We start from the raw sequence: 13663 nt of genomic DNA on the forward strand, positions 1-13663 counted from the left end.
GCTAACCCTCCTACAGCTTCTGTCTCCCCTCAGTTGCCTTCTACATTCATCTCATTCATCTGTGCTTGTACCACCACACTGTGGTTGCTGACATGAAATGGTGTCATTTCATGACTTCGGTAGCCATTTGACATACGAGACATTTATGTATCAGAACACAATTTTTCATGCTGCCTTGTAAGCTTCATGAGAGATCACAGAAGAAAGCAAGCAAGCAAATGAAACTCCGCCAAGGAATGTAAAATGTTACAACTAGGAAGTTAATTCTTAATGCTTAATTTTAGAGCAGTCCCGTGTTTTCAAAAACAGGTGAAAGGAACACTGAGTCTAATGCATACAAATGAGTTACCACTGGCAGGCCATCAACACTGCTTGACATCTTTCACAACTTGATTGTAAGATGCAGTACTTGCTCCAGCATGGAAACAGCCCTATCAGGTCATTCCAAATGATAGATACTTATTAGCTCAGTGGCTGTTTCGAGTTTGTCATGAAATAGAAGCTGTGATTGGCCATTAAAAAAAAAAATAAAATAAAATGGAGAACCTCACAGTTTCACTGTGGATTGGAGAGAAGATCAGACCAATGTCACCTGAAAATGATTTATCCATATACGCTGTTTAGATTTACTTAGAGACAACTGTTAAAATTCTTGTTAGTGCAAAATTAAAAGAATTAAGCACCAATGCAAAGGAATAAATAATAGAATCATAGAATCCTTGGAGTTGGAAGGGACCTTTAAAGGTCATCTAGTCTAACTCCCCTGCAATGAAAAGGGTCCACACCTCAATCAGGTTGCTCAGAGCCCCATCCAGCCTGGCCTTGAAAGTCTCCAGGGATGGAGCTACTACCACATTTCTGGGCAACTTGTGCCAGTGCTTCACCACCCTCCCCATAAAAGACTTTTTCTTTATATCCAACCTAAGTCTCCCCTCTTTAAGTTTAAAACCATTTCCCCTTGTCCTGTCACCACAGACCCTGCTAAAGAGTTTACCTCCTTCCTTCTTACAGCCTCCCATTAGATACTGACAGGCCGCTCTCAGGTCTCCTCAGAGCATTCTCTTCTCCAGGCTGAACAGCCCCAGCTCTCTCAGCCTCTCATCACAGGAGAGGTGTTCCATCCCTGGGATCATTTTTGTGGCCTTCCTCTGGACGCGTTCTAACAGGTCCACATCTCTCCTGTACTGAGGACTCCACATCTGGATGCAGTACTCCAGTGAGGTCTCACCAGCACAGAGCAGAGGAGCAGGACCACTTCCCTCAACCTGCTGACCACGATTCTTTTGATGCAGCCCAGGATACAGTTGGCTTTCTGAGCTGTGGGGGCACAGCTGGCTCTTGCCCAGCTGCAATCTGCCAGTACTCCCAGGTCCTTTTCGGCAGGGCTGTGCTCAATCCTTTCATACTCCAGCTTATATTGGTAGTGGAGGTTGCCTCAACTTGGGTGCAAGACATTGCAGTTGGATTTGTTGAGCCTCATGAGGTTCTCCTGTGCCCACTGCTCAAGCATAAGTCCTCAGGTGTTTGACACTGTCCCTCACAATATTCTAGTCGCCAAACTGGAGAAAAATGGATTTGTCTCCAAACAGCTGGAGTTCCAAATATCTCAGAATATCCTTAATTGTTTCAAGTACCATTACACAGAGTTTTCTCACCTTACCAGATTGTTTCTCAACAATAAGTCCTCTGAGCGCTGCAATTTATCTGGCTGGATACAGGGGGAAAAGAATGAAAAACTGAATTAAAATACCAGAAATAGAGAAAGCTAACCTTGCAGAACAGCTAAAGCAAAGATCACTAGGGATCAAAAAATAAAGGCTGCTCTGTGTGAATGGAGACACTCAAAGCAAAAGCTTGAGTGTCTTTTTCTGGAGAAGGCACTAGGAATGGAAAAGCTGCAGAATTATATTACTGTTAACACCCTATGCATAGACCAGAATGTGATTAAAAAAAATTCCAGAATCTCAAATAGGGAAGCAGGACAAAAGATATTCTGCAAATGATTGTGCTAATGTCTTGATTATCCAAATTATTACCTAGAGTCTTGTCACAGTGATAGTTCTGTAAATAACTTCTTGCCATTGCTGCTCTCTGTCTTGGTACCTGTTAAGTTAGATGTGAGTCTCAGTGAAGAATTTGGTCTAGGTGCTGGGCATCTTCAGATTGTATCTTTCCAGGTTAGCTGACAGTAGGGAATATTTTAGAACCAAGAATGAATATTCAGAAAGCAGAAAGGGTTGAGTCAGTCAATTCCACTAGTTTGAGTAATGGGAATTACTACACATGCTGAGAAAATAACAGGCAGAACAGCAACATGGAAAATGGAGAGAGAGGAAAAGTAAAGGAAGGCTGCGTTCAGTTCTGGACTCTGCAGTTCAAGAAAGACAGGGAACTACTAGAGATGGTCCAGCGAAGGGCCACAAAAATGATGAGGGGCCTGGAGCATCTCCTATATGAAGAACAGCTGACAGACCCGGGCCTGTTCAGTTTGAAGAAGACTGAGAGGGGATCTTATCAACACCTTTAGAGAAGGGTTTTCCAAGTGGATGGGGCCAGGCTTCTTTTCGTGGTGCCCAGTTACAGGACAAGGGGCAAAGGGCACAAACCGGAACATAGGAAGTTTCATATGAACATAAGGAAAAACTTCTTTACTGTGAAGGTGACAAAGCACTGGAACAGCCCAGGGAGGCTGCAGAGTCTCCCACTCTGGAGATATTCAAGACCCATCTGGACATCTTCCTGTGTGACTTGCTGTCAGGAACCTGCTTTAGCAAAGGATTAGACTCAGTGATCTCCAGAGATACCTTCCAACCTCGATTATATGGTTGTGTGTGATTCTGACTGAAAGCAAATGAAAACTGTATTGCAGAGCCACCCAGCCAGCTGCTCACCACAGCCTTGTTCACTGTTTTGCCTTCACCTCTGCAATCTTTTGATAGCAGATCATACTGAGGACTGACAGGAATGACAGAGGTCAGATTCTTGAGTCAAGGGGTAGATGAGACTGGTGTCTTGCATTCTCATTTAGTTGAAAGGTAATCTATCCACCAAGGAGAGGAGGGAGAGAAGAAGGAAATCAAAAAACAAATCCATACCTTGTAAGCAAAGTAAGCTGAAGCTCTGAGTGTTCGTTTTTTACTCATATTTGACCATATTTGAAAAATCATGGCTGTTGGGTGAAATCCCTGGAGACAGAAAAGAGAAACGTTACTCCCATTTTTAAGAAAGGGAGAAAGGATGACTTGGGGAACTACAGGCCAGTGAGCTTCACCTCTGTGCCTGGGAAAGATCATGGAGCAGATCCTCCTAGAAGACATGTTAAGGCACATATGAGACAAAGAGGTGATCCAAGACAGCCAGCACAGCTTCACGAAGGGCAGATCTTGTCTGACCAATCTGGTGGCCTTCTACAATGGAGTGACAGCATCGGTGGATGGGGGAAGGGCGTCAGATGTCATCTACCTGGACTTCTTCAAAGCCTTTGACATGGTCCCTCACCACATCCTTCTCTCCAAATTGGAGAGGTATGGATTTGATAGATGGACTGTTCAGTGGATTAAGAACTGGTTGACTGGTCACAGCCAAAGGGTTGTGATCAATGATTCTTGTCAGGGTGGAGGCTAGTTACAAGTGATGTCGGTCTTGGGACCAGTGCTCTTCAACATCTTTATCAATGACATGGACAATGGAATCAAGTGCACCCTCAGCAAGTTTGCAGATGGCACCAAGCTGAGAGGTGCAGTTGATACACTGGAGGGAGGGGAAGCCATCCAGAGGGACCTGGCCAGGCTGAAGAAATGGGCCCATGTGAAACTATTGAGGTTCAATAAGGCCAAGTGCAAGGTGCTGCACTTGAGCTGGGGCACTCCCAGGTATTTGTACAGACTGGGGGAAGAACTCCTTGAGAGCAGCCCTGCGGAGAAGGACTTGGGGGTCCTGGTGGATGAGAAGCTGGACATGAGCCAGCAGTGTCTGCTTGCAGCCCAGAAGGCCAACTATGTTCGAAGATGCATTAAAAAAGGGGTGGCCAGCAGGGAGAGGGAGGTGATTGTCCCCCTCTGCTCAGCTCTTGTGAGGCCCCATCTGGAGTACTGCATCCAGACCGTGGGGCCCCCAGCACAAGAAAGACATAGAGCTCTTGGAACGAGTTCAGAGGAGGGCAACCAAGATGATCAGAGGGTTGGAGCACCTCTCCTATGAAGAAAGGTTGAGGGAACTGGGCTTGTTTAGCTTGGAGAAGAGAAGGCTCCAGGGAGACTTCATTGTGGCCTTCCAATACCTGAAAGGAGCATACAAACAGGAGGGGGTACAACTGTTTACATGGTTTAATAGTGATAGAACAAGGGGGAATGGTTTTAAACTAGGACGGGAGATTTAGGTTAGATATTAGGAGGAATTTTTTCGCTCAGAGGGTGGTGACGCAGTGGAACAGGTTGCCCAGAGAGGCTGTGGATGCCCCGTCGCTGGAGGCATTCAAGGCCAGGCTGGATGTGGCTCTGGGCAGCCTGTTCTAGTGGTTGGCAACCCTGCCCACGGAGCGGGGGTTGAAAATAGGTGATGTCTGAGATCCTTTTCAACCCAGGCCATTCTATGATTCTATGACTCCCTTCATGGCCATTTGTATTCTAGCACCGGATAACTTTTGGACTCCTCAGGATCCATAGCTCACCACCTGTTATCTTCAGACAGACCTCAGTGGGATCCTTCCAACTTTATTTTTCTGTGATGTTTCAGAAAACTTACCACTGAGACTGTTAGGCATCTCACTGACCCAAAAATATACCTCAGGCCACAGCTTGGCTCAGGGAGCAAAAATGCAAATCGCTATGTTCCTTCTCAGTTGTTCAAGATTCTTCAACTGAGTGGATATGGAAAAGTGAACAGAGCTCCATGTCTGCTTTGAGCTTTGAAATTTGAATTGCATCGAGAATTTTTTTCACTTAATGTAATAATTATCCCTATCAGAGATCCCCACTGTACCAGAAAGAGCAGAAATTGGCCTTTCCAAAGGTGTTATGATTTCTGAAGTGTATTCCTTAAGTGAACTTAGCATTAGTGATTTGTTTACAAAAGTGAGATCTCTAATGTGTTTCCATAGATGTGTTAGTTAATTGATAAATTGTGATGGTTCCTTTGGAGCTTTCAGTACTAATGTACAAACACAGTATTCTGTTTGCACAAGTACTGTTTTGGTAGAGCATATGATACTTTCCTGAAAGGCTGTTACATTTTTACTGGAATTTTAGTAGGAAGAAGTCAGACTTTTTCAGCTAAAGGGATTGATGTGGTATTTACCTTTTGACCGGGAATTGGTATCTCATGTCTAATAGAACTGCAGAAAGAGAAGACCCTGCGCCTTTATCTCCCACTTGAAGGAGTGAAAGGCAGATATAAGACAAATCTTTGTCCCTATCACTGATGAGATATGCAAACATTTGCAAGAAAGCAGCTTTCTGCAGTGAGAAATGTACTGTTTTACTCCAAAAACATTCCTAAAATAGCACTATTTTGTTTTGTTCTACTTTCAAGTGGATCAAGAGCAGAGGTAGGTCTATTTTTTGTAAATATAAAGTGCAACAAGATCATAGTGGCTACTCTCTTATTGTAATTATATGAGGTAATGATAAGATCTTTGCTTCGGAAACAGGTGAGACAACCTGGATTCCTATGTGCCAGACCCATCTCTGCCTTTCTCATTTCCATCAATAGGATAGAAAGGCCAGGGTTTCTGTTAGGCTGAATATAGTGATTTTGGATTATTTAGTTTGTAATCTCTGTTGCTCGTGACAACTTTGATAACTTTATGATGAGTTGTACCAAACTCTACATTAGAATTGGCATCTTCTGGTTGAGGTGGACTCAGAAAATGAGAAATTGGGAACTTTCTTACATTACGTATTTCAGGAAAACACATAGTCCTTGAGTGGTAATGGCATCTAGTTTCACTGCTGCTTTAATGATGAAGAGATGGAAAAGGGGAGATGTAGCAGGTTATGTCTGAAAAGTTCATAATACACAGATTACATGTCTTGTAGAAAAACCCAGAAGGGAGCCCAGAAGATCTGCCTGGGCAGAGGTCTTGAAAAGCACAATTCACACAGTCTACTTTTTGCCTTCTGCTCCTGTAAATTAGTTTGGGGCTTATACTCTGTGTCCAAACCAAGATGTATATATAAATCTGGATCTCAACTTGCTGATTAGATGACCATACTAGATCAGAATAGTTAACATGCAGCTTGCAGTGTAAGACAAAGCAAGGAGACTACATGAGGTATAGATGTCTGAGATAGGTATGCTAGATCACCGAAGGTGGGTGTGTGCCCTGCCTGGAGCCTAAGTAAGTGAGAGAGCAACTTTGGGCTCTCTTACTTGGCTGTGATTGAGGCACTGTAGGAAATGTCACTGATGAAGCTGCAGACTGAGGGAACTGAAGATCATAGTGGGCTTCCACTTGATTTAATGGGAAGTCAGATAGCCATCAAACATTGAAACATCTTTGAGCCCAAATCCGAATTTAGCCTTCCCTGTTGGGAGCTGGATTTCATCCTGGTGATGATAACCTGCCTCTCTCAGCCAATCAAGCTCATTTTACACTTGTACACATAATTAATTTGCTGGAGGAAAGTAAACAGGTTGGAGACGCACTGCCATAATTAGATGAGGAAGTGGGAAAAACAGAGGCACAGTTTGTATTTTGTCTGAAGGGATTTTGCATACTGGTGTGCATTTTGGCTACAACGGAAGACCAAGCTTGCATCACATTAGCCAGAAGGAGCAATCTGCAGGTATCTCTGTAACATAAAAGAGGTTTGGCCAGGAACATTTGGATAAGATCTGATTCCTTTGGATATGATTCACATTGCAATAAAAATTTGCATATTAAAGTACTTTGTTTATTGAAGACTTCAGATAAATACTAGTCCAAACTTTCCTGCCAAATTAGTGATTAAGTATCTTGACTTCCGGACAGATGAAGGAATTCCAGAGTATTTGCTACAGGATTTTTTTCCTTATGGCAAATTCACCTTTTTTTATGCCCCATAACAGTAAATAAAATAGTAGAGGTCTTCTTGTAAACCAGCCATAAACTAATATGTGCACTGTAGCCAAGATAAAAAAAAGTTTCTTTCCAGCAATATCAATAATATGATGTGAGTTCTGGTTCTGAAGTGATACTGCAAAAGGAGTGACCCATTCTTTCTCCAGTGTGATTAGCTGCAGATGTTTTGATAATAGCATGAAAGTCATGCTGTCATTAATAACCCTGAAATGTCAGTTGCCCTATATGTTCAGTCTAAATATGACTTGGCCACAAATAGTAGTACCAAAACAGCCATCTCCTGGGCTTCCTGTCATGTAAGGCAGGGCAAAATGAGTTGCCGTCTTTTACTCTTTTAAAATTGTACAGTTCTAAAAGGGAGGCTATTTTGGCTATTTTGTAGTTATTGAATGTTTAAGAGAGACATGTATTTTTAAGGCCATTTTTCTGGCCTATATACAAGACCTTTTACCTGCAGAATTTACTCAGGTCATAACTGTTTCAAGTAACCCTCTCACTGCTGCCTCTGACACCTGTGATTTAGAAGGGGAATTTCTGTAACATCTTCTGAGATCTAAGTGCACGTGTTTATGCAGCCCTCTTGAAGACAGGCATGGGGTGCTATTTATCTGCATTATGGAATGAATTTTGTGTTAAAGAAGTTCTGCTGATTTGACTTAATTACCTTACCTGAAGCAATGGCATGTGGAAATTTCCATCATTCTTTGCTTGATTAAGAATGCCCAAGATGTTCCTATTCATCTTTCTCTGCAAGTCATCCTTAGAAATGCTCTTCTGTACAGCTTTTGCAGAAAATAACTTTACATGACAATATTTAGGGGAATTTTTTTCTTTTATTCTTTTTCTTTTTGAACAAGTAACAAACTGAGCACTGCTTCTGCTATTTGATTTTGGGATTTTCTTTTTTCTGTGTGAAAACTTCACTGATGTCAGTGAGCTACTAAAAACTATTGAAGGATCCTAGGAGATGGTGTTCCTGTGCCTAAGGTCATGAGGACTAAGAATTTACTTTCCATCAGTTCAGATGCAGGATCTGTTTGGATATGTGCTCTGCATCCTTGCCCTTGCAAAATTCACTTTCAATTAACATTTAAACTATGTACTTCTGAGATCCCACAGCATCACAGAACTGACATTGGTGGGGACCCACTGAGACTGTCTAGTCCAATCCCTTTCTCAAGGAGTGGCATAGAACAGGTCTGTCAAATTTTGAACATCTCTGCAGAGAGAGACTCTACTGCCTCTTTGTGCACCCTTATTTTTTTTTTCTTATGATTAAATGGGATTTGTATTTCAGTTTGTGCCCATTTCCTCTTGTCCTGGGCACGACGGAGTAGCCTGGCTCCTTCTTCTTCATTCCCTTTCACAAAGTATTTATGCATACTACTGAGACACTCCCTGGGCCCCAATCCTTCTTTGCTCTGTGTTGAACAGTTCCACTTCTCTACCTCCTTGTACAAGAGATGCTTCAGTCCCTTAATCATCCTCTTGACCCTTAGCTGGGTCATTCCAGTAGCTTTGTATCCATTTTGTACTGGAGAGTCCATAGCTTGGCACAGCACTCCAGATAAGGGGTAGACAGCTGAGTAGGGGGGACGGCTGAATAGAGGGAAGAATAAGACCCTTCCGTCAGCTGGCAGTGCTCTTTCTAATGCAGCCCAGAAGGCTGTTGACATGCTTTGCTGCAAGGATGCATTGTTCACTACAGTCAGAAAGATGACAGTTTGCCCTTGTTTTATGTCTCTTAAGATGTAAGGACCAAAAATGTATCCTGGAGCTTTAGCCACTTCTGGGTTCATCCTGTGGTCTTACCTATGGATGCTGGAAGTAGTGCTGATTTCAAGCTTGTCACTGTTTAGTGATCACTTTGGCATTCTCTGTCTTTATGTCAAATTAGATGGTATGATTGGGATGTGAAAGAAGACAAAAAAGACCCAAGCTTATCATATGAACAGATTTAGTGTTTCCTTCTCCTGAGTTACCTTGGAAGCTTCAGAAGAAGACACGAGGACAGAAGTTCTGTTCGCTCTTCCAGCTTGCTCCTGTAATTGTAGCATTCTAGCTGTCATGTACATAAATTCTCGGGAGCCTACGCTGGTCAGCAGCTTACAACAGAAGCTGCTGTCCAGGGGGTGCTAACAGTAAAGCCCAATGTTTAGGAAGACAGATGAAATTAAAAAAAAAAATTCTACAGCAAAAGTAATGCAGGAGATTGGAATTGAAATGTATTGTAAAATTTTGTTTCTCATATTATATTTCCTTCCAATTCGTTAACAACAGTACCACAATGCAGCATTCCACCCACTTAGAAGGTGCCTTTGAAATCTGGAGTGAATTGAGAGAGTCTGTGAAGATCTTGGAGTTTTATTCTTGCTCTTGTAGGTGTTCTGTGTGTTGAGTAGCTGTAAAATCTAACATTTAATTTATTCAAAATCTTGGTCTTGTCTAAGAGAGAAAAGAAAAATAAGTCTGCAACTTCATTCTTTGCATGATGAACAGAGGTGACATTATAACTTAATGATAACCTGGAAGAGTGCTTAGAGGGAAAAAAAATAATCTCTTTCTGCTGTTGAAATCTAGTTCATTAGTAACTAGCATATTACACTGTCTGAGTAGCTCTAAGTGGAAAGAATCTAAAAGAGATAAGCTTGATAGATTACTGAACCCAAAGGAGTTTAATAATCAGCAGAAATGTTTATGGAGAGGAATCCAGAAATTAATGGGTCATCAGTGATTTCTGCACAGAAAAGCTCTTCAGTGATGTACCTGCTGTAGGAATGTATGACCCAGCCAGGCTGCATTGCTTCTCTGCTTTCTCAATTTCTAGCAAATTCTAGCAAATCTTGCAATTTCAGTTAGCCTTTCTTGCATCCAAGGAAAGAAAATATTGATTAGGCCGAGTAAATTTGTCCTCAAAATGTTGAGGAGGCAAAATGATAGTAGATGCAGGCTGACGGTAAAAAGGGAGCACAAACATTTCAGATGGTTTGTTGTGGGGTGGATCTCCAAGTATCTTCTTTTCCTCCACAGGTTTCTCAACAGTATGGAAATATCCAGAAGCTTGCAATTAGCTTAGCTGAGTGGAGGCAGTCATGTTCATTATTTCCCACTTGGCTAAAAACCATCTATAGATACTAGCTCTTGTTAGGCATAAAATGATCAGTTTCCCCATGCTCCTCTATGAGGGATGTAAAGGCACCATTTCTCTTTCACATTTTGGAGGGAGTGGAGGGTTGCTTTCAGTTCAGGGCTGCTTTCAGTTTAGAGCTTTGGGAAAATACGTGCTCTGGAAAAAGAAATGCAGGTGGAAAAAAAATGAGGGAAAGATCTGCTCACATCTTCACAAATTCCTTGGTGGTTGCTAGAGACAGTGATTAGTCTGACAACTGTCCTTGCCAGGGCAGTTCAGGAGGAGTTACCCTGACATACTGCAGATGTCTCTACCTTTAAGAACCAATATTCCACCACCTCCATCCTGAGAAGAGTAACTTGTAAGGATTATGAAAATCTCTTCCCAACACTTAACCTCTAAGAATGCCAATGAGCAATTATTTGAAAGGATTTTACCAATGTCTCTTTCCAGCCTAAGCCTTCTTGAGTGGGGGAAATGGGGAGAGATGGCATCACTGTGGTTTTCCTACATTTTTACAAGGCTGTCTTTTTCTTGTGGTTTTTCTAGGGGCTACCAAGGACATGGGCAAGATGCTGGGTGGGGATGAGGAGAAAGACCCTGATGCTGCCAAGAAAGAAGAGGAACGACAGGAAGCCCTCAGACAAGAAGAGGAGGAGAGGAAAGCCAAGTATGCCAAGATGGAGGCTGAAAGAGAAGTTATGAGACAAGGGATTCGAGATAAGGTAGGGATCTGGCTTTCAATATGCACTGGGTGACTTACAATGCTCAGTGGAGAACTGCTGTTTTCAGCTCGTTTGTAACCAGCTTCCTGAGCACTCAGGTAAAGCCAGGTGATTACTTTGCCACAATTAACTTTCTATTTTGTGCCCTGTTCCTGGATCTCTGTCCCTGGTTAAACACACCTCCAACACTGAGAAGCACTGCAGTGTTGAAATAGGCAGTGAAGGTGTGAGGTGATAACTGTTTTTTCTCATCTTCTGTTAAATGACCACATTATTCTAAATGCTACAGGTTTCTCTAGCCCTGCAGATGCGCTCTCTGAGCTTGTGTTTGTCATTTATGAGAAGCATTATCATTCACTGTGCTTCTTAGAGGTAGTCCATATTGCTTTGGAGACTTCATTTGTGTTGATGGTTGAAATGGGACCAATCTACTCTACTTTTTATATTAAGGCTTCCACTAATCACAGGGAAATCAACTAAGAGAAGAGAGGATCAGTTACCTGAGGAACTTAACCATTGGGAACCAATCTCTTCTACTGAATTTAATGGTTGATTCTTGCAATGTTACAGTTTAGTGTGAAAACAAATATTTGTGAAGGTTCAGGATGAGACTGAAATGTATGAAATAAACCTTTACTAGAGAAATTAGCTTGATCTAAGCTGAACACATTGTTACAACGCATAAGCTTTTAGGGATTCATGTGTGCACAGAGAAGGCAGTTTTGCTGCTTCATCCTCAAGACGAAGTCAAAACAGCCTCTTTAGAAAAAAACCTTAATGTTATAGGAAGAGGTCCTGGAGCTCAGATAACTTGGAAACATGTGTGGCTAATGGTTGATAGAGGAGTTCCTGATAGTGAAGGCCTGTGCCATGGTTTACATCACTTGCCAAAGAATAAAGAAAATATCTGGAAAGGAGAAGAGGCTGAGTATGTGGAGAGGGTATGGCAGCTCAGCTCCCGTAGCATGTTCAGCAACAATTTTTGACCAGAACCTGTACACTAAATGAGGAAGTCCTGCTCAGTATAAGAGATGTACCATGTGCTGTGCCTGTCTCTGTGCAGCTTCAATGCACTAGGAGTGTATCCGGGAAAAAGCTTCAAGTCTCACCACAGTGCTGAGAGTGACTGTGCATAAACAGAACAGTGACAACATGGGGCTGAAGCGTGAATAAGGATGGGTTGTTCTTGAGTCATAGTGCATCTTGGAAAGAGTTATCAAGAATTGTTCTGTAAATAAAGAATCAGAGGCTTAAGCTTCTAAGAAGACATGGAACTTAATGTGAAATTTCTGGCTCTGATTCTGCTTCTGCCAGTCAAGTGTATTCATACGATCATTAAAGAAACGGTAGTAGTTATAAGGCAGACAGATACCAAACTTTAACTTTGTCAGAATCTGTTGGCTTTTTTGTATATTTAATGAATAGATATGCCTATAATGTTACATTTTAATATAAATACGTTAATGCACGCACTGTGTGCTTAATGTGCTTTTGTGTGCTTTGACACAGATCTGATTTTGTCATTAAGAAAAAGAAGTGTGAGGAATTCCTAGTTGCAGGCACCTGGCCTAATGCCTTTTTTCCAGTAGTCACTGTCTGTTCTGCTATGCCACTGAAGTGACGAGATAGATGGGGTTTGCATTTTTCTTGATGGTAGGTAAATTGTAGTGAAAGCATTTAAGGTGTTCACTGTTACAAATAATAGGTGACCTTGACCATCATATACATGTTGGAGAATAGGTTGCAGACAGTTTAAGCTTGGCTGAAACATCTAGCCACTAGCAGTTTCCCTGGGATATTGACAGCTTTGCTGAGCCAAGCTGAGTACTGGGTGTGGAAGTCTCTTGTAAACACGTTGACTCCTGATCAATATTGCTTTGAGTGGTGAATGGTTGGCTGTGCAGAGAGGGTAAACAGGAACAACTGGAAGAATGTTGTTTGACTTCAGTCAAAGCTCTGTACCGAAGCTTTTATAGCCATGTGGTGGGTTACCTCCGAGATTAGCAACAGGGTCTTGTGAAACGCAGGTGCCCCATTCTCTGTGGTTTTCTCTCATGGGGATAATCTCAGGTAGCATGGTATTTGAAAGAGGAAGCTGTTTTCTGCAGAATCAGAAAAGATAGATATGACTGTAGAAAGGAGCAACTTGGGATTTCTTTTTTTTTTCTTTTTTCACCTTGAGAGATGTGAAAGAGAGAGATTACTTTATCTTGACAGAGATAGATTCGATGATATGCAAGCTTTTTTCTCCAAGTATTGTAACTTGGTGACTAGAAGTGTGAAAATAGTTTTGAAAGACTAGAAAAAGCAATTGGTTTATTTCCTTCCTTGTTCATTTAGAAATGACCTTTAACTCTTCACCAGCTTCACTGAAAACAGAAATGTAGAGGAGTAGAAAACTAAAACACAGCTTCTGTGTTAGACAACAGAATTTGTTGTTAGCAAGTATGAATTAAATCTGAGAAGTTTTAAATATTAGACATCTTTCAGATGATTTGCTCCTTTTTATGCAAAGGAGTAAGAAATAAGCAAGTAAATTGAGTGTGTCAGTAAAAATAGATTATTTATTCAGAAGAAAAGTTTGAAAGTATGACATCTGGGTCCTGTCAACGGTTTACGGGCGTTAGGCCCGATTCCGTGACAAAGGGGACGGGGGACCCAAGGGCCCACGTCCCGGGAAAAGGGGAAAGGGGAAAAGGGTAGGGAGATGGCCCTGAGAGCAAAGAACAGCGGCAACAATCTGAGGAG

The 13663-nt window shown here is 42.0% G+C and overlaps 1 protein-coding gene across 1 annotated transcript in view; it reads left to right on the plus strand.

Moving 5' to 3' along the window:
* CPLX1 (complexin 1) overlaps positions 1–13663 on the plus strand; it is a 118863-nt gene that overhangs the window by 54913 nt on the left and 50287 nt on the right. The window contains exon 3 of the mRNA XM_021381039.1: positions 10740–10915. Within this exon, the coding sequence (XP_021236714.1) occupies positions 10740–10915 (176 nt within the window). The remainder of the gene's footprint in view (positions 1–10739; positions 10916–13663) is intronic.

The sequence above is a fragment of the Numida meleagris genome, chromosome Z (assembly GCF_002078875.1).
Source record: "Numida meleagris isolate 19003 breed g44 Domestic line chromosome Z, NumMel1.0, whole genome shotgun sequence".
Lineage (NCBI taxonomy): Eukaryota > Metazoa > Chordata > Aves > Galliformes > Numididae > Numida > Numida meleagris.